The sequence below is a fragment of the Trichomycterus rosablanca genome, chromosome 17 (genome assembly GCF_030014385.1).
Source record: "Trichomycterus rosablanca isolate fTriRos1 chromosome 17, fTriRos1.hap1, whole genome shotgun sequence".
NCBI classification, from domain to species: domain Eukaryota; kingdom Metazoa; phylum Chordata; class Actinopteri; order Siluriformes; family Trichomycteridae; genus Trichomycterus; species Trichomycterus rosablanca.
Window position 1 is genome coordinate 7587843 of NC_086004.1, and position 26605 is coordinate 7614447.

The 26605-nt window shown below is 41.3% G+C and overlaps 3 protein-coding genes across 5 annotated transcripts in view; 2 read left to right on the forward strand and 1 right to left on the reverse strand.

The window, feature by feature from the left end:
• Positions 1-10844, forward strand: part of sos1 (son of sevenless homolog 1 (Drosophila)) — a 52731-nt gene extending 41887 nt beyond the window's left edge. For both annotated transcript variants that reach the window (XM_063012459.1, XM_063012460.1), the window contains exons 14-23: positions 975-1078; positions 1193-1415; positions 3368-3487; positions 4230-4392; positions 4512-4629; positions 4740-4912; positions 6378-6494; positions 6585-6858; positions 9255-9376; positions 9577-10844. In XM_063012459.1, the coding sequence (XP_062868529.1) occupies positions 975-1078; positions 1193-1415; positions 3368-3487; positions 4230-4392; positions 4512-4629; positions 4740-4912; positions 6378-6494; positions 6585-6858; positions 9255-9376; positions 9577-10005 (1843 nt within the window). In that variant the 3' untranslated portion in view covers positions 10006-10844. The remainder of the gene's footprint in view (positions 1-974; positions 1079-1192; positions 1416-3367; positions 3488-4229; positions 4393-4511; positions 4630-4739; positions 4913-6377; positions 6495-6584; positions 6859-9254; positions 9377-9576) is intronic.
• Positions 10845-12051: 1207 nt separating this feature from the next.
• Positions 12052-14108, reverse strand: gemin6 (gem (nuclear organelle) associated protein 6). The gene is made up of 2 exons (XM_063013171.1): positions 13922-14108; positions 12052-12554 (listed from the first exon to the last, which is right to left on the reverse strand). The coding sequence occupies exons 1-2, from the start codon at positions 14047-14049 to the stop codon at positions 12194-12196; spliced, it is 489 nt and encodes a 162-aa protein (XP_062869241.1). The 5' UTR covers positions 14050-14108; the 3' UTR covers positions 12052-12193.
• A 721-nt stretch (positions 14109-14829) lies between these two features.
• LOC134331347 (serine/arginine-rich splicing factor 7-like) lies at positions 14830-25744 on the forward strand. Of its 2 annotated transcripts, XM_063012720.1 has the most exons (9): positions 14830-14881; positions 16296-16476; positions 18087-18263; positions 19734-19808; positions 20370-20444; positions 22993-23040; positions 23165-23209; positions 25439-25474; positions 25611-25744. In XM_063012720.1, the coding sequence occupies exons 1-9, from the start codon at positions 14854-14856 to the stop codon at positions 25663-25665; spliced, it is 720 nt and encodes a 239-aa protein (XP_062868790.1). In that variant the 5' UTR covers positions 14830-14853; the 3' UTR covers positions 25666-25744. The 2 variants fall into 2 exon arrangements, with proteins under 2 accessions (XP_062868790.1, XP_062868791.1); XM_063012721.1 differs by lacking the exon at positions 25439-25474.
• Positions 25745-26605: the final 861 nt, after the last annotated feature.

Consider the following 26605-nt stretch of genomic DNA (forward strand, 5'->3'; position numbering starts at 1 on the left):
AATACTTGGGTAAAAATAAGCTTGGGCCGTTTCTACTCCTTGGCTGACTAGGGCTGGGCGATATGACTAAAAACTCATATCTCGATATGCTTAAGAAAAGTGGTGATATACGGTACAATATAATGAAAACCTAATTCATATATAATGTTAAAGTATCAGTATTTATTTGTAACACAAAAAGGAGCATGCTGTATTATAACTGTACTTATCAAACTGTAAATCTACATTATATTTAAAATAATAATAAACATAAGACAACTGCACACCCAGTTTACAGCTTGTATTTTAAGTGGTTGCTTCCAACATAAAAGACAATTCTGTAGGACCTACTTAAATAAAAAGTTTTTGTACATAAATAAAGATGAACAAAAACAGTGTGAAATATAAGCAAAGACGGAGGGACATAGGGAGAGCTGTTACCCGTCTGTTCTTCGTGGTATTTCACTCACTCAGCAGACTGCATTCGATGATGTTTGAGGTGATGAAATAAATTCGTCATGCTGCTACCTTTAGTTGCAACCCTTTTTCCACATAATTTCCACAAATGTTGCGCATCATCCCTGCAGAAACCAAACCATTTCCACACTACAAGCCATGCAGTCATTTTTTAATTAGATCTTCTCTACTGGTTTTGTTTTTCTCCATCGCTGACTGACTTATCAGTTATTTATTTCTAAACATTGCGGTTGGTTCTTTAGGGAACGATAGCGGTGAGACTGTTGAGCCATGTGTTAGTGAAGAAAAAAAGCTGTGGCAGTGAGACACACCATAAATGAGTGAGGTATAGCCAAGTGCGTGAATGTACTCTAATGTTAACCTGTTTATCTGAGGCATACTCAATATAACGGGTATGGCCTGTTGGTCCCCTGGGTTGTTCTTTTTTGTTAGATGAAGAGGACTTTGATAGTCAACTATTTCTGCCTGAAAATGTTCATAGATCAACAGTGTGTAGTGTCATTTTTTTTTTTTTGCAGGGTGCTGAACGTGTGTCGGCACTGGGTGGAGCACCACTTTTATGACTTTGAGAGGGACGCTCAGCTGCTCTGCCAGTTAGAAGAGTTCATCGGGACTGTCAGAGGTAATCTTGTTTACTGACTAGCTCTGCACTCTGTACTTGGTCCAAAAAAAGGCTGTTTGGTAACCAAGTAATACTTTGCCTTTACAAAAATTGCCATCTCTTCCCTCTGTCCAGGCAAAGCCATGAGGAAGTGGGTCGAGTCCATCACAAAGATCATCCAGAGGAAAAAGCAAGCACAGGCTAACGGCCCTAGCCACAACATCACCTTCGAAAGTTCACCGCCGACCATCGAGTGGCACATTAGCAAACCGGGCCAGATCGACCAGTTCGACCTGATGACCCTTCATCCGATTGAGATCGCTCGCCAGCTCACTCTCTTAGAGTCTGATTTCTACAGGTACGGACATGTAACCGTACTTTTTAAAGTGTTAGATTGGGTGTATCACAGTGGGTGGCACAGTAGCTCAGCAGAACCTGGGTTTAAATCTCACCTGGTCATGATCTGGCATGTATTCTCTGTATATGAGTGGGTGTCGTCAGAGTTCTTCAGTGATTTCTTCAGCCTCAGGATCTTGTACGAAGGTGAATTCAGAATCCAGATGCTGAATGAGTGCCAGTCCATCCTCTGCCCTCATGGTGCCCTGCGATGGATTGGCGCTCTACCATGTGTTTTCACTGCCATTGTTTCTAAGTGACAAATAATGATAGTTAAGTGGCAGGACGTTTAATTAAAGCTGTAATAAGAACATTTGAGTACCAAGAGCGAGTGCAATGATCACATCCTGCTTAGTTCTTTTAATCTTCTGATCACCTGCCAAGTAACGGTCAAGACAAAATGGGGCACTTTAATACAATACAGCACAGGGGAGTGCAGCTTATTGTATCCACAGCTTATATTTACACACAAAAGGGAATCTGGGGAGGCACTTCCCTTAACCTCAATGAGCCTGTGGGAACAGGGGATGACCGTCGTACCCAAGGTACTTTATTTTCTCTAGAGGCCAAACTCTCTCTCCCTGGAAAAACCTCTTATAATTTCCCAAGAGTGTGTCATCAACACAGTGTTAGTGCTGTGTAGATTAAGGGTCCTGTCCTTGATCCTCCGCTTTAGTTACTCTTTGTGTAGGGCGAGCACCATTACCAGCAGTCTGTTACGCCACCACTGAGAACTGTGTTTAAATCTCAATAGTGCTCTCGAGAGTTTCTCGGCGGAATCTGACCTGCCGTGACCCTGCCCAGGATAAAGCTGGTAAAATTTGCGGGATATTCCACTGGCACATCAGCGCTGAGATTCTGAACTCCCAGGTTTAAGTCTCAGCTCTGCTACCAGTCGGCTGGGCGCCCTCTAGCGGGCACAGCTGGCAGTGCCTGCAGCAGACAAAATTGCTCATTAATGCCAAGTTCACACTACACGACTTTCTGATTTGTCGGGTCGTGTACAGTTCACACTACACGACTGAATCTTTTGCACTCGGGAGTCTTTCAGTCGGTGTATATTTCACACTACACGACTGATCGGTGATAGGGGGTTTCACACTACACGATCCATCACCAACTGGAATCGCAGGCGAGCTTCTCTGATCTCCCAAACTACGTTTTTTTGTTTTTTCGAGGGGTTTAATGATACCACGTCCAAAAATGCACGTCAGCAAGTAGCGAGAGATCAAAGTGTTTGTGCGCTGATGTGCAGCGTAAAATCAAGGAGAAAAAAATAAATGAATCTGAGTGGATTTGGCAACACGAACAGTATGGATTGTTCTATAGTGAGTTGGAGGTTAATTAATATTTTTGCAATGCAGTGTTGGTGTTATGTTTTGTAGAGGATCAAGTCAGAAATACTGTAAAACGTGTGTGTGCCGGTGTATTCTGATATAAACTATATTACCCCCTGTCCCACCTGTTTACACTCCTCTCCTGCGTTTCCCCTCACACCGTATCTTGCGTTCTAATTGGCTGTTCGACATAGCACTCATTGCCAGTCGGGCAACTGAGATCAGATATCTGACGTTTAGAAATCTCAATCTGGTCGCCGAGCGCTCGGCGAGCCGGTCGGATCGAGTTGTTGAGTAGTTCACACTTAGCGATTGAGAGCCGAGTTTTGATCGCTGAGCGAACGACTAATCTGGCGCCGACCAGTCGCCGAGCGAAAATCAGGGCAAAAATCGTGTAGTGTGAACTGCGATTATGTGTGAACAGCTCACTCTTGTGGTAGTTCTGGTAGCTTGGTGCTTGTAGTGTTGTTCTCAGACAAATGTTCTCCACTCTCATATAAAGTCTAGAGATACCGTCACAGTGTGAAGCTTTAACTAGACCAGATTGTATTATTATTTTATTTATGTTTTTTTTTAGGGCGGTCCAGCCGTCAGAGCTGGTGGGCAGCGTATGGACGAAAGAGGACAAAGAGCTGAACTCGCCCAATCTGCTACGCATGATTCGCCACACCACCAACCTCACACTCTGGTTCGAAAAGTAAGATATTAATATTTAAGATATTACTACTATTATTTATTACTATTATCCAAACCCCCCTTCCATATCATCCATGACTTTCTGTTTCACTCTGGTCACCCTGGTCACTTAGTCATCAACTTCATGGGGAAGAGTAAAGAATCTTGAAATGAAGCCAGACGAAAGTTCATTGACATTCATTCAGGCAGCAGTTATAATAATAGCTACAAGCCCACTTCTTTTCACCTGCCAGGGTTGGGTTTGCATACAGAGAGCCATGCTATGCTTCATGTGACCCCCTCCTGACTTGCGCAGGCGCCCAGACCAGTCTAGGAGATCGCATAATGTAAAATCAGCATAAAGACCGGTCCACGTCATCCATGGCTTACTGTTTCATTGTGGTCACTTAGTCATCATCATCATGGGGAAGAATAAAGAATCCAAGTTCTTTGACCTAATCAGGAAACGGCTATAAAAATAGCTACATGGCCACTTTTTTTCATACGGAGAGCCATGCTATGCTCCATGTGACCCCCTCCCCACTTGCACAGGTGCCCGGACAAGCCTAGGAGATTGCATATTGTAGCAAGAAGAGACCCCATCCAGCCTTCCCTCCATCAAACACAGCCAATTGTGTTTCGTTTGTGTGGACGCCCGGCCAGGTCGGAGGTGGCGTGTAGTCACCCGAGTGCCCACACATGAATTACTTTACACGTGAATGCTCCCAGAGAAATTTCATTATTTTGGAATGTGTCCTCCTCAGGTGCATGGTGGAGACGGAGAACCTGGAGGAGCGTGTACACGTGATGATCCGTATCATCGAGATCCTGCAGGTTTTTCAGGAGCTGAACAACTTCAATGGTGTTCTTGAAGTCGTCAGCGCCATGAACTCCTCTCCTGTTTACCGGCTCGACCACACCTTTGAGGTAATGTCCCACACAAGCTGAGGTTGACCTCAAAAGCATTAATGGAACCTTGTTTCCGTGCTTACGAGCATACCGAGCTGTGGAGTGGATTACTAACTGATTTTCAAAATGATTTTTAGCAAATCCCAAGCAGACAGAGGAAGATCCTGGAGGAGGCACATGAGCTCAGTGAGGACCATTATAAGAAGTATTTGGCCAGACTCAGGTCTATTAATCCACCGTGTGTGCCCTTCTTTGGTAGGTTTGCCCTTATATGGTAAAAGCTTTCCATGAACTGATTTACACATGAACCTGAGAATGGATGATGTTGCTTTTGAGTGAATGTATTTTTCATTATTTGTGTTCAGGTATTTATTTAACCAATATTTTGAAAACGGAAGAAGGCAACCCAGACTTCCTAAAGAGGCACGGGAAAGAGCTTATCAACTTCAGCAAACGACGGAAGGTAGCCGAGATCACCGGAGAGATCCAGCAGTACCAGAACCAGCCGTACTGCTTACGGGTGGAAAATGACATACGGGTCAGTCAGCTTAAATATTATCAAAATAATCATTTCATTTTCATCAGTCACTTTATCCCGGTCAGGGTTGCGGCACATCCAATTCCACTGGAAACACTGTGTGCAAAGCAGGAATACCCTTAAATAGGGCACTGGCCATCCCTCTTCTCCAGACATAGTCAGCTGGCCGATAGTATCGGTGGTGGTCTAGCATGGTGGTCCCCAACCACCAGGCCACACAGAAAGAGTAAATAATAAGAGATCACTACGAAAGCAATGACACACTGCTTAAATTTCCAACACACTCCTATCACCCCCAGGTGGGAGCAGCGTCTCATTGCAGCAAAAAAAAAGCTCAGGTCTTACACTGATTGTTATTCTATTTTAAATCCCTCTGCCCCTGCCAGTCCGTGAAATTACATCTTATATAAAACCGGTCCATAGTGCAAAAAAGGTTGTGGGCCGCTGGTCTAGCATAATAGACTGCTGTGCCACCTGAGCTCCTGTTAAATTCCCATAAATTGTGTACAAATTATAGTACTGTTTAATTATATGGAGCGAAATTAATTGTTTGCTTGTCAGATACACTAATGAAAACAAACATTATATGGTCAAAAGTATGTGGACACTTGATCCTGAGCTTTGTTGGGCATTTTTTTTCCAAAACCATGGTCATTAACATGTTTTTCTCACATATTTAAGCCACATTTTTAACTCCTTGGCATAAATTGGAAATGGTCCTTCCAGCATGGCTGTGACCCTGTGCATCAAGCCAGGTCCATAAAGACATGGGCTGCACACTGAAAATTGAAACCGCATACTTAAACAGTACGTACTAAATTCGAGACAGTGTGCACTGCTCGGCTGGTAAAGCAGTACGCTCTTTCAGTACGCACGCAACCTCTGAGGTACTACGTCCGGCATCTTACCAATGTCACGTGATGTATGACGTCACATCGCCACAGTTAAAGCCCCACTATTCATAAAAATGATCAATTTTTTTTATTTTATTCAGGGTTGTACACAATCATAACATTTCTCCAGTTGAATTATGGGATAGATTATCGGACCACAGTGTGCTGTGTTTGTATACTCAAAAATGGCTGCCCATGCAGTAGGTCACTACGTATCGGGCGCAATACCCATTCTCGCGTACTGCTTTTGCGTACTGTGCAGTATGGAAGTATGCGATTTAGGATGCAGCCATGGTTTATCAAGTGTGGTATGAAGGAACAACATTGCTCTGAACACCAAGGACACTTCAAAATCTTGTGGACAGCCTTATAAAGAATAGAGGGGGCAGTTCAAGCCACAAACTCACATGGTTTTGGAAAATGACATGCTCACAGTAAGGTGTATAGTGTACATAAGATGTATTTATTATCTTATTAATAATAAAAAACTAAGGCGTAAGACACAATCTAACAGTCAAGCATCAATGTTTGTTTTGCATTCTGTCTAACCTGGTCTCCTCACTTCAATGCAGAAATTCTTTGAGAATCTAAACCCTATGGAGGACATGACGGAGAAGGAGTTTACTGACTATCTCTTCAACAAATCTCTGGAAATTGAGCCTCGAAACGCGCGCTCCCTGCCTCGATTCGTAAGTTCTACCTCTCTACATGCAACTCCACTTTTGGTTCATTGTCAAATGTTACTTCTGCCTCACCCAGTTCTCCCCCCTTCCCCACAGCCTAAAAAGTACAGCTGTAACCTCAAGTCTCCTGGCGTGCGCCCGTCCTCGAGCCGGCCGGGTACCATGCGTCACCCGACGCCCCTGCAGAACGAGCCGAGAAAGATCAGCTACAGTCGCATTCCAGATAGTGAGACGGAAAGCAGCGCAGCATCGGCGCCGAACTCGCCCCGGACGCCCCTCACACCCCCGCTGGCCTCCGCCGCCTCCAGTTCCACCGACATCTGCAGCGTTTTCGACTCTCCACAGGGTCCCTCCAGCCCCTTCCATTCAAGTAAGTGTTTTATATACATGATATAGATCTTATATTTAGTCTTGTGCAAAGGTTTGGACACCCATGGTCAAATTGTATGCTTTGTTTATTTATGATAAAAATACACTATGTTTTAATCAATATTGTTGGTCAGTGGATTTAAACTATATGTTTTTGAAACTGTCACACAGCAATATTTAATGGATTTTTTAATGACTGCTCCCACCCTCTTTTTCTGCATTTCAATTTGGTTATACTTAATTTCACTGTGCACTATGCTGATGTCTGGTGGCTTCTTATCATATACACAGAAGGGTTTGATGCACTGTGTGTTGTGACACGTTCACCTCATCACCAGTGTTTAAATGATCTGCAGTTTGAGCCATAGTAGCTCTTCTGTTTCTCCGTACCAGACGCCATAGCCTTCATGACCTTTGACATTAATGAGTTTTGGAAACCCAACAACCTATCAGCAGCTTGTGGCTTATCTCTTCTCAGACCACTGCGTAAAGTGGTGAAACACAATTATTTGCATGTTGGTCAAATAAACCAGCAAATTTCCACCGACCCACATTTTGTCCAAGATTTTTAACGCGACCCAGGCAACACAAACAATGCATCAAAGGAAACATAACAAAATATGCAGTGGAACCTCGATTTACCGGAAAACAGCGAGGTAAAAAACAGTAAAATAATCATAGAAATGTAGATATGTCATGTAAAACCTGTAAATAAATACTAAAATTGATGTACTGTAATACTGGGAAGAAATACCGTTATATCAAGGTTCCACTGTACTTAATTAATGAAAATGGTCTCTACTGTGGTTTACAAGATGTAACTTAAAGCCTCCACAAGGGGGCGTTTGTGTACAGGTTTTTCGTGTGTGCATGCCGTTTAAATTCGTTTATTTAATTAGTATTATTTTTCTCTGCGACCCATTTTTTTGGGCTCGTGACACACTCAAGGTTGAAAAAAACCCTTAAATAAACGATACTAATAAAATCCCCATGTTACATTTCAGCATTCAAGGGATGTTTCAGACAAGTGTTTATGACTATGCATACTATGTGTGTCACAGTTGCAAACATTTTTACTTACATTTCGTCCTGGATAAACTGATGCTGTATCCCAAATCTGCTTTATTTCACTCGTGTACTTCTCCATGTGTCCGAGACCTTGTTTCTTGCCCCCTCTCAGGGTGTCTCTCTGTTTCCTTCTCTTTTTGCTGCCAGACAGCGACAGCATTTTTGCCCCGGTTTCTCTGCCTCACGGCCCACGTTAGTATAATCCCTGTTTTACCTGTCTGACTTATTCATCATTTATTCATTCATTCATTCTGCCTTTATCTTACCCTGTACCCTGTACTCACCTCATTACACTTGTTTTGTGGATTCCATCATAAACTTGCATTAACGTCATCACTGGTTGAGATCTGGAAGCTAATCATGTCTGTGTCTGAGAGGAGGGAGGTAGCCGAGGCCCTATGATAGATTGGCGTCCTGTCTGGGGTGTGTTACTGCATTGCGTCTAGTAATAATAATGGTGGGTGGGATGACTGGACTAAGTGGGTGTGGTTTTTAAACGCCGGTTAGCAGATAGAGGCACCTGTGGAGAAACCATGGGCGAAAAGAAGGGAAGGCAGTAGGACTGCGCACGGGTCGTCGGAGGCGCTCCTCAAAATGCAATTATTGTCTGCTGCAGTCACTGCCAATTATGCCCGCTAGATGGTGCCCAGCCGACCTGTGACAGGGCCGAGATTCGAACTGAGGTGTTCAGAATCTTGGTGCTGGTGTGCTAGCGGAATATCCCGCTGCGCCACCTGGGCATTTTTGGCACAGTTTTTACACCAGATGCCCTCCCTGACACAACCCTCCTCCTATTAATCCAGACTTGGGAGCAGAACTAAGGATGCACTGATGTGTGTCCCCCAAATTGCTAGCTTCACATAACGCTCTGCACCTTTTGTATTTGTGAGCCCAGCCCATTTAAATTTAACCCCATGTTTACAGCAGCGTGAATTCTGCCATTACGCCACACAAGCTCACTTTTATCAACAATTTAATTAAATGGTTACATTTTATTTTGGTGTATCACTGTACGCTTTACTGCTATCCTTATTAATCTTGATTTGCACATGACTAAATTCAGAACCCTGTCCTGTCAACCTAAAACGTATGCTGGTGCCTATTCGTGCTTATTTCTCTCTCACAGCCCTATCTTGTCCTCTCCATGGTCCTGCTTACCTGAAGTCTCTCCAGCTCTGGGTTCTTGAGACTAAATGCACAGTAAAAATGACTTCTATGTTAGTTAGACCTGGTGTCCATGATTCATGTTCCAACCATCGTTCTGTGGTTTCATCAGCCGTGGTTAAAACTTCAGGTCTGAGATGTGACCTGCTTTTTTCCTAATTTCAGGGTCATCGTCTGTGTCCTCCATGGTGACTTTCCACAGGAGTACAGAAGACCCCCCTGTTCCTCCACCTGTCCCGCCACGGCGGCGTCCTGAATCTGCACCAGCTGAGTCCTCACCCTCTAAGGTAAAGCACTTTTTTACTTCCTCTGAGCTGTTCACTTTCTCTTCCTTAAACGTCTCTTTTAAAAGCCTGACCATTGTTCAGACCTCTTTTAGATGATCCCACACCACTCGAAAATACTCCTGGGCATCCAGTTCACATGATTTTGCATGTATTGGAGATTGGCATATTCCTTGTTTTCATGATTGTCATTTCCCTTTCAGATGATGTCAAAGCACGTGGACAGTCCTCCGGCCATCCCTCCCAGACAGCCCACGGGTAAACCGTACTCTCTCCGTTACTCTGTATCGGACGGCCCGTCCAGCCCGCCCTCGCTGCCCCCCCGCGAGCCCCTGCGCACTCCGGACGTGTTCTCCTGTTCGCCCCTGCTCCTCCAGCCCCCTCCCCAGGGCCGACGCTCCGAGCCCAGCCTCTTCTTCCCGCCGTCTCCGTCTCCGCTCGGACCCCGGAAGATCCCGGTCTCGGCTCCTCCGCTGCCCGTGCTTGAGTGCGACGGTCCTCACGCTGCAGCCGGACCCCCGCTGCCCCCTCGGCACAGCACCTCGCACACGGCTATCCCCAAACTGCCCCCGAAAACGTACAAAAGAGAGCGGGACGGCCCGCCTCTTCTGGAGAACGCCAATCCTTCCTAAATCGAGGGAAACACTAAAGACTCCGAGAAGCGAGAATGAATTTACAAGACTGTTGTACGAGAATGATGGAATTGCCAGTGTTGGATTTCAAAACATGTGCCCTTAAACCATGACTGAGTTTTCATGAAGCTGAGTGTGAAGCTCATCTGTATATTTTTTCTGTCTTTCCGTTAGCTGTTGCAGTGTTTCGTTTTGGGTTTTTATGTCCTCGTATTGTTGTATGTTTGTTTTTCCATTTCATTTGCCCGTTCTTTTTTCCCTCCCTTTTTGTACATTGCTTTTTTTCAGCAGTGAGTTTGGCGGCCTTTCCTCTCATGCGAAGTTGCAACCAGGACTAGATTTAAAAAAAAATCAATAACATCACGTAAAGAAAAACGTGCTGGACAGTAAAAGACTAGAAACCATTTCAAACCAGTTTAGAAATAAACAATGCAAATCAACCCGGCATGGTCTTCTAATTTCACGTGCCTGTCTATGGGAGTGGACTTTATTATCCAGTGTGATGCCGGGCCAACAACAGGACTTCCCCAGCCTTGGGTTCACCACACCTCATTTCATTTAAAAAAGGGACTGTGAGTTGTAAGCTGTGTTTGTATTAAACCCTTAAACCACAGGGAGAGGTTTGTGTGCCAGTAGTTTGAAGAGTACCAGGAGTTAAAGGTACCCTCCCACAACCAAAGAGGTACTTTCAAGCATTCGAGAAACATGAAACGAAGTGATTGTCCTTTATGTGTTAGAACTTTTATTTTCTAAATCATTTCCGTTTTGCCAATGAGTATGTAAAGAAAAAAACGATTGCCTTCCTAAAACGAGGGAATAAAAGTGTTTCTACCACTGTGTGCCACGCAGATCATGACAATCTTTTCTGGAGTTTAATAGGGAATTTCTTTACAGTCAAAAGTTTGTAGGCACTTGACCATGCGCTTGTCAGACATCCTATTCCAAAAGCCTCAACACCCCTCTGGAATAGCCCACATTTCTAATGGAAAGCCTTTTACAAGATTTTGGTTGTGTCTGTGGGAATTTGTGGCCATACATTACAAGAAAAAACTTTGGACTTGCTAACAGGCTCTGCTACATCCGTACGTGTCACAAAATAACCCCAAGGGCCGATTAGGGCAAAGGTAGATTTATTTAATTTCACAAAAATTTTTTTTGGTCCAGTGCCTGCTCAAGGTGGGAACGCACCATGGACAAGCTGCTAATCCATCGCAGGCCAATGCTGACCCCTAAGGGATTACATGAATTATGTATTTTAAATCATGCTGGAACAGGAAAGAGCCTTCATTAAACTTTTGCCACTAAGTTGGCAGCATATTACTTATTTAATCTAAGCACTCTTTAGCAATTGCTGAAAGAATATGAAGGGGTGTCCACATATTTTTGGTCATGTAGTGAACTATTTAAGGTTTGTACCTATTGCTCCGGCGTAAGTCCTTCATTTGGTTAAGAACCTACAAACATGGTTAGTACTTCTCAATGTACAATGTCTGATCTTATTAATGTTATTGTGTATGAATACAAGTAAATCCCTACAGTCATGTTTTGACATCTAGTTGAAAATTTATGTATTTTAATTACTGCCCATGGTTTTGTAATGAGATGTTTAGGTAAACACCTCTGCCAATGCAGTATTTGTGAAGAGCTTATCAACCTGTATTTTAGTGGCCATGTCTGGCAGAGGCAGAGTTCCAGTTACATGCTTTCAACTATGTGGCGACAGTCTGGGATAAAGGTTTGTCAGGTTGTCAGAGCCCTGACCTCAGCTTCACTAAAGCCTTTGGGATGCCTGGGCACTGATGTTGTCAAAACAGATGAAGGTAAGAAACTCCTTAATGGAAGCTTGATGCTGATCACATGGAAATAGATGAAGCAGGGATGTCTTTTCTGAACTTAAAACCATTGGTGGTAACAGAATGTGTTAAAAGTAGACATCAAAACCTGTCAGGCATCATTTTACATATTAATTTTTATTCTGAAATTGTTACTGTCAGCCCATGCATCTAATACAATGATCCATGAAAGTAAAAAAAGAACCACATCCTGTTCGAATACGTCAAGTGCTTTACTCTAAGGCAATACATTTTAGATCCTTTCTAACTCTAGATCTCCCTCAAGACAGAGGGTACACATGAACTGCTCTCACAGAGAGGCCACAACCTGGCAACCCAAGCTAATCATGAAGACCTCATTGCTGGTCCTTGCTCTTGACGAGACTCTGCACTCTCGCCAGGATGATTTCATTGCTGCTACTGCACTGCTCGGCTTCGTATGGGGCGCTGATAGTGAGGACGTTGGCCACTCGCAGGACATCACCCTCATCTGTAACAGGAATCAGGTTCTTCTCTAGCCAAGCATGCAGGCTCTTCTTGCTTTCCTCAAGCTCCTCTGAGCTGAAATTCTTAATAACATTGGGTATGAAGAGAGATTTCATCTTCCTCTCTGTATCTTCATCTCCTGCCCTGAGGAGCTGCACTTCTTTCACTGCATGGCCCAGCACCACCTTCACAGACGCGCCTTCTTTTCCTTGGAAAGTCACAAGGACCACACTAAAAAATGGAAAATCAACCATCTTAATAACTCATATTCATAAGCAAATATACACAACATAGTTAAAAGTGTTTAGATAATTCTAGACAACCAGTGGCAGTTAAATTGGTCATGCTGTTTCCCTGCTGGGGCAGCTTGAGCTGGTGCTGTAAAAATATTTAAGATCAGCAACAGCTGGTCTGCACAGAAAAGAAACCATAGTGTTGAGGCTATATAGCGTTAAAATTCTTAATCCTTGATCCCAGGTTAACACTCATTACTATGTTCCCTAACTGCATCTAAAGCAACAACAGTAAAATAAATGTTAACTGGTATCTTTATAAATTAGGTTTTCATGGCCAGGCAGCTGCACATTGGCCTAAACCCATCTTCAGTGCCAATGTAAAGCACACCACCATTAGGATGTATAGGAAACCTGTTAATGCGTTCCATGGTCGCATGGAACTGCATATAGTTTAGGCTAATGTAAAATAATGGGGTTGTTTCTGACACTTATACATTATATAAAAATAACACAAATATAATATAAAACACTAAAATACAACTGAAAAACAGTTAAATATCAATAAAAATACAATAAAACCTGCACTTCACCTTAACTTCTTTATTGTTTCCTTACGCTTATTAACTGTGGAGATGCCTGATCTTGGAATACCATATTCTGTTCAGTAAAGGCGCATTCACATGAGTAGTGACAAAACCGCTTTTGCACTTTTTACCATTTGTACACCGCATGTGAATGCGCCTTTACTGAGCGGAATACGGTATTTCAAGATCAAACATCTCCACATTAATAAGCATAAGGAAACAATAAAAAAGTAAAGGTAAAGTACAGGTTTTTATATATTTTTATATTTATTTCTAATTGTATTTCAGTGTTTTTATATAGACTTATTGTACTAAAACAACGAGCGAGGAATTTCATTAGTGGAGAGAACTTATGAGCAGTAATAATTAAAAGAAGTTAAGTGCTTCTGTGTCATTCTTTCAGTACATTATTCCACGTTAAGCTTTTTTTTTTTTTTTTTTCGTCTCATGACATTACCGCACCGCTCAAGCGTTGAACAAAGAGTGTTGAACAAAGCAGCTGTTTATTGGTCATTTAAAATTAAATAAATATTTTTTTTAAGGCTTAACACGTCGAGTTTAAGAAAAACGTCGAGTTTAAGGGTACATATTTTTCCACAAAGGCCGTCGGGTTTCAAATATTTTGAGTTTAGGGGACGTCTGTCATATAGCAGAAAAAAGCATCCAATTCTATATTACTGTCTATGGTTTTGAAACGCGGTGTTCATGCGGTCAACATACTTTTAGCACTTAAGTATTTGCGGATAGCACATAAACGTGAGTATTTCAGTGACCATACCTGGCAGAAACAGGATCCACAGTGAACACCCAGCCTTCATACTGCTGTTTATCCTGCGCTGTCACTCTCACCTCCTGGTTCACATATTTCATCCAGTCTTGAGGCAACATGCTGCACCATTCTTCCATTCCTGCTACATAAACTTAGCACTGTACGCGGATATAAACACAGGTGTTGCTATGAACGCAAATGAGTTGTTACGGCCAATTAATTATTTAATAAATAAATAAACTAAACGGTAACAAAACATAGCAAATTTTATTCTTGGTCGTAACACCGAAAAACAGCTGAGAAGTAGCGCCGTTTTGTAAGCTTGAAAGTAAAGGAAACTGAATAAATGAAATGCATTATGGGATTTGAAGTTTTATTTTCCATTCACCCCCATTATAAGGCGGTATTCATGGACTACAAGCCCTAGCCCCAAGCGCTGTTGATCGATGTTGCCAGGTCAACTAACATTTGTACGAGATTTCACACTCGTCTCTGTTTCTTAAAAAGCTAATCATAATTTCAAGTTAAAACCCCAGATTTGCAATTATAATTTCAATTACATTTATAAATGTAAATATTGACTGTGCTATTATTTCAAATAACCACAATTCATTTAAAACAAATTTGCCAGTAGGTGGACTGGCTGCACTAAGTTGCACCTGGGTGTAAGTGCATGGGTGAACGGATAATGCTTTGCAATAGTTTAACGCTCTGTTCAAAATGTATTCCTGCCCTGATCCCGGTCTTTCTAGGTAGATTGGACCTCCAGTAAACCTGATTAAGATGAGAATGAAGATGACAATGACGATGAATTAAGGATCATTAATGTGTCAGTCTGGTGTGTCTCCATCAAACAGATAGGGGATTTATGATGGTGGATATGGCAACCCTACAGTTCCGGCGGTTTCGTTTCTCCAGTAGCGCGTTCCGTGTTGTGTGAGATGTCCAGATACGGACGGCACGGAGGAGGTGAGTCGGATGTAAACAAGGAAGAACTCCAGTTTTATTTCATTTTATTTAGAAACAAACAATAGTTTGTATGGACTGAAGTTCTTTTAGACGATAATTTATCATGAGTGAGCGGTTGGGTATGTTTGTATTTGATGTAATGGCGACTGCAGCTCGCCTTACTATCTAACCTCATGCTAAGCTAATTAGCGCTCGTTGTTTTTTTTCGGTGGAAATAAACAGACACAACACCACCACATGCCTTCTGTTTCAGGTCTAATCATAAACCCATAGTTTGATATCTGTGTTCTGTTTAAAACAGTTTGCCATGTGTCATAAATGGTAATTTCTTTACGATAACTGAATAGCCAACTAGCAAAAGCGCTCTTGCTAGCTAGTTAGCTAAATAATCCTCTTATTTTTGTTGTTAGCAATGCTAGCTACCCTAGCTAGTAATGACAAGTGGTTAATGGCTGCGTGGTTTTATATTACAGAGTAACTGGCTACCTTGTGCGTGAACTTCCCAATGGCACAAAATCATTAAAACAGATACATTTCCGCCATCATCATGTTGGCACAGTGTTCCGTACATCAGATTAATAAAGTAAGCTGTCATGCAGTTCATTCAGTGTTATTTCTTTATTTGGTTGGGCAAAAGTCCACCCTGCTGGGCAAAGAGACGTCATGGGAGAGATAGATCGGTGTTAAATACCTTTACCTGTGTGTGTGTGTATAAGTTTTTAAATACCGTGTCCACTCACTGTCCACTCTATTAGACACTCCTACCTAGTTGGTCCACCCTGTAGATGTAAAGTCAGAGACGATCGCTCATCTATTGCTGCTGTTTGAGTTGGTCATCTTCTAGACCTTCATCAGTGGTCACAGGATGCTGCCCATGGGGTGCTGTTGGCTGGATGTTTTTGGTTGGTGGACTATTTTTAGTCCAGCAGTGACGGTGAGGTGTTTAAAAACTCCAGCAGCACTGCTGTGTCTGATCCACTCATACCAGCACAACACACACTAACACACCACCACCATGTCAGTGTCACTGCAGTGCTGAGAATGACCCACCACCCAAATAATACCTGCTCTGTGGTGGTCCTGGGAGAGTCCTGACCATTGAAGAACAGGGTGAAAATACATATATATATATATATATATATATATATATATATATATATACTGTATTTATATATATATATATTTATATATATATATATATATATTTATATTTATATATGAAGCATAACCTCCAGACTTGTTGGCTGTAGGCCTGTCCATATACATTAGATTATTGAGGCACAGCTCATCTGTGATTCGTTCATGCGAAAGACCAGTTTTATAGTGAGGAACACCTGAGAAATCCTTGCCTATAAGAAGCTACTACAGGCCCTATCGAGGACTGAATTAGTGTCATTTTCCTCTCTTTTTACAGAGGCTAAAGTTTATGTGGGGAACCTTGGCACTGGTGCAGGTAAAGGTGAGCTTGAGCGGGCTTTCGGATATTACGGGCCGTTAAGAACTGTGTGGATTGCTAGAAACCCTCCAGGCTTTGGGTTTGTGGAGTTTGAGGATCCCAGAGACGCAGAGGATGCCGTTCGGGGCCTCGATGGCAAGTAAGGTGGAACATGCACATCGATAAACCATTAAGCGTTTTTAGCGATAGCTTTTTCTTTAGATTACTTTAAAGAACTTTGGCCTTTAACCTAAATGGGCTAGCTAATATAACTAACAGAATGTGCATTTTGGTGGCTAAGACCTAAAAAAGTTTCTACCTAGGCTGTAAAAGTTTGTCAAAATCAATAATAAAATGTATTGTTAATAATTGACATTGTCGTTTAGTTAGATAATGTCAGTTTTGTAAGCATTTCCTTCTGCATGAATCCTTAAATGACAAATTAAGCCTGCAAAACCCTTTAAACCAAGATATTATCAGGTTTCTTCAGCCAGTTTTAACAGTGTTGTTTTTATATCGCCTGCTCCTGTGCTCTGCATAGGGTCCAGTAATAACAGTTCTTCCTGCTGTTTGGTAGCTCTGGGTTTTACTGTTTATTTGCTGCACACCACAACAACATTGAGCTTGAAAGTGGACAAAACAAAACATTCAGATGCAGATAATAAGTTTATAAGCAATTTCTTAACTTTAAATAGACAGTCGGAAGTTTTGTCTGTTCCTGCATTTGCTTGTTCAAAGGTCATGGTGTGGTTTGTTTATTTTTTACTAATTCTGCATCCATTTTATCACAAGTAATACTTTTAATTGCTGGAGGAGATTCTTGCCTTTATTTCAAGCCTGGATTGTTTAGCCTATTACCAAACAATTAAAAAGCCATAATCCACAAACTGCTTTACTGACCGAAACAGCCATTATGCTAACAGTAATCCATACAGCACCTGCCAGTGTTGCCTCTTCATGAACATTCCTCATGAAAAGTTCTTATCTGCTGCATAAGTTTACTGTTCATAGATGCTCTTTTATTACATCTGCAACTAAAATGATTCTCACACAAGTGGTGAATAATAATATTTTTGTTGACAATGAAACAATCAGCATAAACGATAAGTGAACTGTATGGTAGTGTGATGTACTGAGAGCACTGTATGGAATACTGTGACTTCATTAACTCATCTTAGTCCAGTTCTAACTGCTTAGTTGCTTTACTGTTAAAGGGGATTTGACACACGTGCCATTGGGTTTTTCGTTTATTGTTTTATTTTTTATATTTTTGTGAGCTGTTATTTAAACATTTTTAAAATAAAAATATCAAGGTTAAAAGAGGACAGTGTGTGCTTGCATGACCTGCTGGGTTGCATGTCACAGGTAGGCACAAGCAGTGAAAAGATGGAGTAATACGCCAGCCTAACATGCTGTCGTTTCCTCCTGCCTTAAAGCTGTTCTTCAGAGTTATAAGCCTCATCAAGAATTGTGCTGATTGGTAATTACCTGCTGCAGTGGTAAAGAGGTGAGTCTATCACAGCAAGCTGTGACTGTAGAGTAGCCGACCAGGCTGCTGGCACCACTGAAATGTTAATTTGTAAGTCTTGTTGTAAAGCCGCTGTGCCACCCAACCGCCTGTTATTAATTTGTTGACCTTTAACACAATATTTCTCTTATTGGACAGCTTTTTTATGGAAGGCTATCTTTAAGGCAGTAGAATGTAGATAATGAGGACCAAAACCTTTGTAATATTACACATAACTGATTTTTTTTTATTGTTTGTTGCAGAGTGATCTGTGGAACTCGTGTACGTGTGGAATTATCAACAGGAATGCCGCGCCGCTCCCGCTACGAACGGCCGCTTGCCCGCCGCCCCTTTGATCCTAATGATCGTTGCTATGAGTGCGGTGAGAAGGGCCACTATGCTTACGACTGTCATCGCTACAGCCGCCGTAGACACAGCAGGTAAAGCATGGCCAAAGCAACCAGTTTGGTTATTAAATGAACACACACTTTTTTGTGTGTTTAAATTTTTTTATCATTGCAATTAATTAATGCTGTAGCATTTTTTTTCTTGGGTAATTATGCATATAGTGGTCGACTTGTATGCTTATTTCAAAGGGAAGATACCAGCATAGTCTAATGAGACCTCAGAAATTGTGTTTAAATGTTAAACCATGCATTTACAAACGAGTTTCAGAAACCTAATTGATAAATTTGATTTTTATAAGAGGCCAGTGGTCATCTGTCAAGACAATGCTAACTAAAGGACACTTCTATGAACCGTGATTCATAGAATCAATTATGTTAAATCTTGAAGGCCTTTTTTTCTAGCTGCCCATGTGCCCTTCATAGACGACAATATAAGACATATACAATCTTTGTAGCCCACCATAAGCCTCCAGTATTTTTTGGATCATGGTCTCCATATTTTTTGTATTATTGCTTATTCTCTATGACCAGTTCTATAATTGCTACAGTGTATCTGTCGACCACTATATAAATGTCCTATGTCTTTTGAAATTATATTTGTATATTGTATTGCTTAAATGTTGTCTGCGATTTTATTTAATGACTTACCTGGTCAAAACCTTTCAGGTTTCGTCGTTTGATTGTCACAACCCTTACGATTTCATGAATCTTCTAGCAAATGCCAGACTTACAGTCATCTGCTTTGACCAGGGCTTGAACAGCCAGACCCCTCTAAAGCTCCTGCCACTTCTGCCTGCAGCTAACCGTTTGGGGCGGGGCATTAAAACGTGTCTGCCAACTCTGCCAAACCTGAGAGATCACCAATCTGAGTCAATTTGACTATCAATTTGGGCCCCACATTTTTGCTAATGAGAGCATCGAGACCTCGACAGACCACGGTCCCGTCTAGACAAAGCACCTTGCACGCTTCTATCAAGTCTCAATCAAGCAATTTGGCTGTGAGTGCGATCAACGTTAGAAAGCGACGAAAACGACTAGATGCCGAGGTCGACTGGTGATAGATACTCCTAGATCTGCTAGACCTTGGTTCCAAAGAGGGTCGACCTGCAAACTTGCAAGGTTTAATTTAAGTACCAATTAATGTGTCTCTTTTTTTTATTTCCTTTGACTGAAAGTTGTGAAACATTAGCACTATAATAGGCTCTTATTTTTTGTTATTCATAGGAAGTGCCTGCTTTATGCGAGAATCCTGTAAGGAAATGACTGCAGTTACAAATGTAATGCTAAAGTGAATTATTGTAGCCTATTTAATTCATGTTAGGTGAGGGTAGTGGCAGAGGTGTAGACTGCTTTAACCTATTGTAAGAAGAGGTGCAGGGACAGATTCAAAAGCAGAATTAATGTTGTGTTGTACCTACTGGGTCTCAGCAGCACTAAAATAGTTATTTTCCCTTTTATACACTTCTTCATCCAAACGTCTATCCTTTTGCCTGGACTTGGCAGGTCTCGTTCTCACTCGCGCTCTCGTGGGAGGAGATATTCTCGTTCCTATTCTCGGAGCAGAAGCAGGGGCAGGAGGTGAGTGTATGTTGTGTATTCATTAATGAACAGGTTGTGTGTGTAGTGTTTTTGGGATCGAAAAAATGCTGTTCTTTCCTCAATGTGTACAGTAGATCCTGTGTATACTACATATATGAATCTGGATTTTTTAACTGCAATAAATTAAGTTGAATTTAATAAGTGTTTATTAGCTGCTTTTCACTGAAAGATCTTAAACTGTTGTGCAAGTTTCCACAGCATTGTCTTTGCGAAACACTGCATTATGTTTATATAAAGCCTGTAATAGTAATTTATTGACTATTTTGAGGTCATGTGGTTATCTACAAAGACACTGGTGTTTATATTTCCTGTTGGAACAGGAAATCTCAGCTGTGCCATTGGCCGGCCGGGCTTCTATATATTCATGATTGGCTATGTCTGAGGAGAGAGTCTGGCTGAACCGCTGCAATGAATTGGCATCCTGTTTAGTGCAGTAAAATAAAAATTTGACCTGCCACCACCCTAACCAGGATAAAGTGTTGATGAAATATAACGCCTGTAGTGACTGTAGTAAAGTTTACTTACGATTTTTTGGTGCAGGTCGAGGTCATACTCTCCTCGCCGCTCCAGATCTGGGTCAAGAAGATCTAGATCTCGTGCTCCGAGAAGATCCAGGTGGGTCATAAGACTTTTTTTTTTTTTTTAACAGCTGAACATTAGCACAACTGTGTATTTTGGATTTACCCCATAAAATAAGTATGGTTTGCTGGAAAATATGTAAGTACTTAAAACCTTGTATATAAAAGGGGAGCATGGTTGTATTTATCAGTAAGCTTAATGAAGCCGGGCTAAAAGGCCACAAAGCTCCCAGTCATTTAATTCTTCAGCTACATTTTAGTCAAGTCAAGTCAAGTCAACTTTATTTATAGAGCACTTTAAAAACAACAACAGCTGTGACAAAGTGCTGTACATAGATAATTATAAAACATAAAACAAACACTAGAAACAATGAGAAGTCTCATGCTGGATTGAAAGCCAAGGAATAAAAATGGGTTTTAAGACTAGTTTTAAAAATAGCCAGTGAAGAGGCCTGTCTAATATGGAGTGGTAGGTTGTTCCATAATTTAGGGGCAGCGATTGAAAAAGCTCTATCCCCTCTGAGCTTACGCTTTGACCTTGGTACCTCCAGGAGCAGCTGATCAGCTGACCTGAGGCACCGAGCAGAAGTGTGGGGATGGAGCAGTTCAGCGAGGTAAGGCGGGGCAAGTCCATTTAAAGATTTAAAAACAAACAACAGAATCTTAAAATGTACTCTGAAATGCACGGGCAGCCAATGGAGGGAGGCCAGAATGGGGGTTATATGCTCTCTCTTACGTGATCCCATTAAAAGTCGGGCCGCAGCATTTTGCACTAACTGGAGACGTTTGAGGGAGGACTGGCTGACTCCAAAATAAAGTGCATTACAGTAGTCCAGCCGAGATGTGATGAAGGCATGGATCACTGTTTGAAAGTGCTCATGTGAAAGGATTGACTTCACCTTTGCCAGCTGCCTCAAATGGAAAAAGCTGGATTTGACTACTGCACCAATTTGACGGTCCAATTTAAAATCACTGTCCATCTTAAAACCCAAGTTAGAGATTGTATGCTTCACATGCTGTGTCAAAGGGCCCAAATCAACAGGAGGGGCTTCACAGGAACCACTGGGACCAAACACCATCACTTCTGTTTTCTTTTCATTGAAATTCAGAAAATTTAAGGCCATCCAGGCTTTAATGTCATTAAGACATAACAGAAGTGGCTTAATAGAGAAAGCATCTTTCTACACTAAAGGTATGAAAAATCTCACCTTTAATTATTAAGCTAGTTCTGTTTTATGTTTAACCGTCTTCAGGAAATCTTAAGCGGTCATTCTTGGCTTTAATTCACTGGAGTGTAAAATGAGGTGACACCCAGGTCAATTTTCCTACATTCCCATTCATGTAATGACATGGGGAGATTGGGAAATACACAAATAAAGTAGGACCAAAGTGTGTTGTATACCAAAGGCTGTCAAAGTGTCTATATGCTAAATAATTTCCATAGCAACTGTTCTAGCATAAAAAAGAATATTAAAACAAGAAGACCTCTAAAACTTGCTGGGATGAAAAAGAAAGTGTATTTTGCTCTCACACACCATAAACAGGATGTGGTCATTGAAAAAACTGAAGCCTTCAAATCTACAATTCAGCTGTTTTTTTTTTTTTTTTTTTGCCCAAAGCATACATCAGAAATACTTTTCTCACGCTTTGGTTACACTAGATCATTTCAAAATGTTTTAAAGTGTATTGTTGGAAGTATTTAATATATCTTTATTGTTATATGACCATTCTGTAAGATTGAAAATTCTCAATTGCTGCACTACACTGTTGGTGGTATTTGGATTTAGTACAGCTTTTTCCAGATACACAGTGCAAACAGGACAATGCGTGTTTGTTGTGTTACTTTTTTGTGTGACCAATTAAACAAAGCCCAAAATGTACCTTTTGATGACTTACGATTTAATAAAATAGTATTAAGATTACTATTTACTATTAATTACTATTTATAAATGCAGATATCTGAATAATAAAAATACCTCATCTCTGTTTAATCATTTAACATTAGTAACAACACTGAATTAGTGTTAACACTTTAATCATGCACCTGCAGGGCAGTACGGTGGCTTAGTGGGTTGCACTGTCACCTCACAACAAGAAGGTCCTGGGTTCGGTCCCCAGGTGGGGCGGTCCTGGTCCTTTCTGTGTAGAGTTTGCATGTTCTCCCCGTGTCTGCATGGGTTTCCTCCGAGATTTCCGGTTTCCTCCCACAGTCCAAAGACATGCAAGTGAGGTGAATTGGAGATGCTAAATTGTCCATGACTGTGTTTAATATAACCTTGTGAACTGAAGAACCTTGTGTAATGAGTGACTACCGTTTCTGTCATGAATGTAACCAAAGTGTAAAACATGACGTTAAAATGCACCTGCTTCTACCCCCAACCCCTGATTGCACCGTTGCAGTCTGAATGCTTGCATTTGTGACCCACTTCCCTAGATTTGCTTACTTTGTTGTTGTCTTTTAGACTCTTGTAGCTCTTAAAAGCTGTTGTTTTTAAAATAACTGTGGGAATTCAGTCTTAGTCCAAATTTCTGCCTGCCAGTGCATTAATGAATTATTACAAAAAAAAAATTCTTGTGCTTTAAAGGTCTCGATCAAGGTCCAGATCTCGCTCTGACTCACATGCAAAGAGCAGGTATAATTTACCACAACATTACCTCTCGGTGTCCTTTGTTACCTTCTGTTTACAGTTAATATAAAGACATTACCCATGTAATTATTTTGTGTAATTAAATGTTTGTTTTATTTGTTAAATGCAGATCGGGCTCTGCTGGGAGGTCCAGGTCTGATTCTGCTCCCCGGAGGTAAATAAATATGTGTATATATGAAATATATGTGCATGCATGTTTCTCCACACTGTTGCATGATTAGTACTGTAAAAAACTTTTCTCATCTTTCCAGAAGAGGGATTTGGGTTTCAGTGTATCCCATAGGTGTTAGATGGGGTTGCCTTTTTAAAAGGCCATTAAATTGAGCTGAAACAGAAAAGGGCATTCACAAAGTCTTTTTTCCTTCACACAATAGACATTTATTTTACCCCAGATAATAGTTAATTAATAATTAACTAATAAGAATTAACAGAATTCCTGTTGCCCCTACCTCACTATAATATAACATATTATGGGGCAGATCTGGTAGGACATACAAGACTGTATGACTAACACATTTAGGGATGATGAGCTCTCCCGAAACATTCAGTTCAGCTTGTTAGAAAGCTGAGTTCACATACAGTGTATCACAAAAGTGAGTACACCCCTCACATTTCTGCAACTATTTTATTATATCTTTTCATGGGACAACACTATAGACATGAAACTTGGATATAACTTAGAGTAGTCAGTGTACAACTTGTATAGCAGTGTAGATTTACTGTCTTCTGAAAATAACTCAACACACAGCCATTAATGTCTAAATGGCTGGCAACATAAGTGAGTACACCCCACAGTGAACATGTCCAAATTGTGCCCAAAGTGTCAATATTTTGTGTGACCACCATTATTATCCAGCACTGCCTTAACCCTCCTGGGCATGGAATTCACCAGAGCTGCACAGGTTGCTACTGGAATCCTCTTCCACTCCTCCATGATGACATCACGGAGCTGGTGGATGTTAGACACCTTGAACTCCTCCACCTTCCACTTGAGGATGCGCCACAGGTGCTCAATTGGGTTTAGTCCATCACCTTTACCTTCAGCTTCCTCAGCAAGGCAGTTGTCATCTTGGAGGTTGTGTTTGGGGTCGTTATCCTGTTGGAAAACTGCCATGAGGCCCAGTTTTCGAAGGGAGGGGATCATGCTCTGTTTCAGAATGTCACAGTACATGTTGGAATTCATGCTTCCCTCAATGAACTGCAGCTCCCCAGTGCCAGCAACACTCATGCAGCCCAAGACCATGATGCTACCACCACCATGCTTGACTGTAGGCAAGATACAGTTGTCTTGGTACTTCTCACCAGGGCGCCGCCACACATGCTGGACACCATCTGAGCCAAACAAGTTTATCTTGGTCTCGTCAGACCACAGGGCATTCCAGTAATCCATGTTCTTGGACTGCTTGTCTTCAGCAAACTGTTAGCGGGCTTTCTTGTGCATCAGCTTCCTTCTGGGATGACGACCATGCAGACCGAGTTGATGCAGTGTGCGGCGTATGGTCTGAGCACTGACAGGCTGACCTCCCACGTCTTCAACCTCTGCAGCAATGCTGGCAGCACTCATGTGTCTATTTTTTAAAGCCAACCTCTGGATATGACGCCGAATACGTGGACTCAACTTCTTTGGTCGACCCTGGCGAAGCCTGTTCCGAGTGGAACCTGTCCTGGAAAACCGCTGTATGACCTTGGCCACCATGCTGTAGCTCAGTTTCAGGGTGTTAGCAATCTTCTTATAGCCCAGGCCATCTTTGTGGAGAGCAACAATTCTATTTCTCACATCCTCAGAGAGTTCTTTGCCATGAGGTGCCATGTTGAATATCCAGTGGCCAGTATGAGAGAATTGTACCCAAAACACCAAATTTAAGAGCCCTGCTCCCCATTTACACCTGGGACCTTAACACATGACACCAGGGAGGGACAACGACACATTTGGGCACAATTTGGACATGTTCACTGTGGGGTGTACTCACTTATGTTGCCAGCTATTTAGACATTTATGGCTGTGTGTGGAGTTATTTTCAGAAGACAGTAAATCTACACTGCTATACAAGCTGTACACTGACTACTCTAAGTTATATCCAAGTTTCATGTCTATAGTGTTGTCCCATGAAAAGATATAATGAAATATTTGCAGAAATGTGAGGGGTGTACTCACTTTTGTGATACACTGTATGTTTGACATGTAGCATATATTGAAAATGAGCTTCGTTATTGTGCTTTTGTAAATTTAGACCTTTAGTAAACCAGGTTTAGCAACTAAAGAAGGTAAATAAACAGTAAAGTATGTAAAATGAGTAATGCCTGGCTTAGTTTAATTACTGCACAAGCCTGCATCTATCCCTGGTTAGAAAACAAACCAAAAGCCTTTCTGTTTTCATCTTAGCCGTTCCAAATCTAAAGCTTCACCTCAAAAACAAAGGTATGTGTTTCTTATCATTGAAAAGTTGCAATGGGTTTGCATGAATGACATTTTCTCTAATCTATTCTAAAGTGCATCATAAAGACTGGAGATGTTTATTTTGCATGTAAGATTTAGCATCTCTTTATCATTTCAGTCGCACCTCCTCTCGAAGTCCCCGCAGAAGCCAGAGCCCAGAACGAGACGACTGAGCCTGTTGACTAGTTTGATCGTCCTCTTTGTCTGTTTCATTTTAATGATCACCTCAGTTTAAAATTGAATGTTTCTTTTTTCTCCTTGTTTACGTGACCTTCATGGTCAGAAGACAAATTTGTGTGTTGCATAATAATTAGTAGTTAAGATTTCAGAAAAAAATTTGTGTGTGTTTAGTGTTTTTGAGATAAAAAAAATACTGTTCTTTCCTGACTGTGTACAGTAGATCCTGTGAATATTACATATACGCCTGAATCTGGATTTTTTTAACTGTGCGCAATAAATTAAGTTAAATTTAAGAAGTGTTTATTAGCTGTTTTTCACTGAAAGATCTTAAACTGTTGTGCAAGTTTCCAGTGCAATAGAGCTGACAAAATTGACTCAATTACATCAGAAAAATTATGCTAATGTAATCTAAGAACTAAAGAATTTGAGGGCTAAATGAAAATTATTTTTACTCAAATTTTTATTCCCATGACAACAACCAGTCAGTTTTTGGCCACTTTTTGAGAGAGACACGAACACGAGCTTTTTCAGTAATGGTTAGACATGGTCACTGAAACTTAATGGCCCACATAACGTTTTTCTGCAGTGTTTTGATGTTAAAGGTTTTGGCTTTAGGAAGAAAGCCTAACTAATAATTACTAATACGTTGCATTAGTAATTATTTAAGTTTGATTTTGTACCAGTCTGTCTCTTAAACTGATGACAACGTAAACTTGGTCCTAGGACATGTATCCTGATAGCCTGAACAAGCACCAGTTCCAGTTCTGGCACAGCACTTTGGAAAATGGGTGCTTTAACAAATCACTCTGTAGGTGGTGCTGTGGTACTGAATTTGACACTTTTGGTTCTTTAATACCTTTGAAGTCATGCAATCAGATCTGTATGTGAGATATGTTTGGCCCTTAAAACAGTTTAATGAATTTCCTAACATCC

Excerpts from the sequence above, each read along its gene's own strand:
- gemin6 (XM_063013171.1), bottom strand. The coding sequence starts at position 14,049 with ATGGAAGAATGGTGCAGCATGTTGCCTCAAGACTGGATGAAATATGTG. Across the intron at positions 12,555-13,921 it reads GTGGATCCTGTTTCTGCCAG|TGTGGTCCTTGTGACTTTCC; the intron begins GTATGGTCACTG and ends TCCATTTTTTAG.
- LOC134331347 (XM_063012720.1), top strand. The coding sequence starts at position 14,854 with ATGTCCAGATACGGACGGCACGGAGGAG. Across the intron at positions 23,041-23,164 it reads GACTCACATGCAAAGAGCAG|ATCGGGCTCTGCTGGGAGGT; the intron begins GTATAATTTACC and ends TGTTAAATGCAG. Across the intron at positions 25,475-25,610 it reads GCTTCACCTCAAAAACAAAG|TCGCACCTCCTCTCGAAGTC; the intron begins GTATGTGTTTCT and ends TTATCATTTCAG.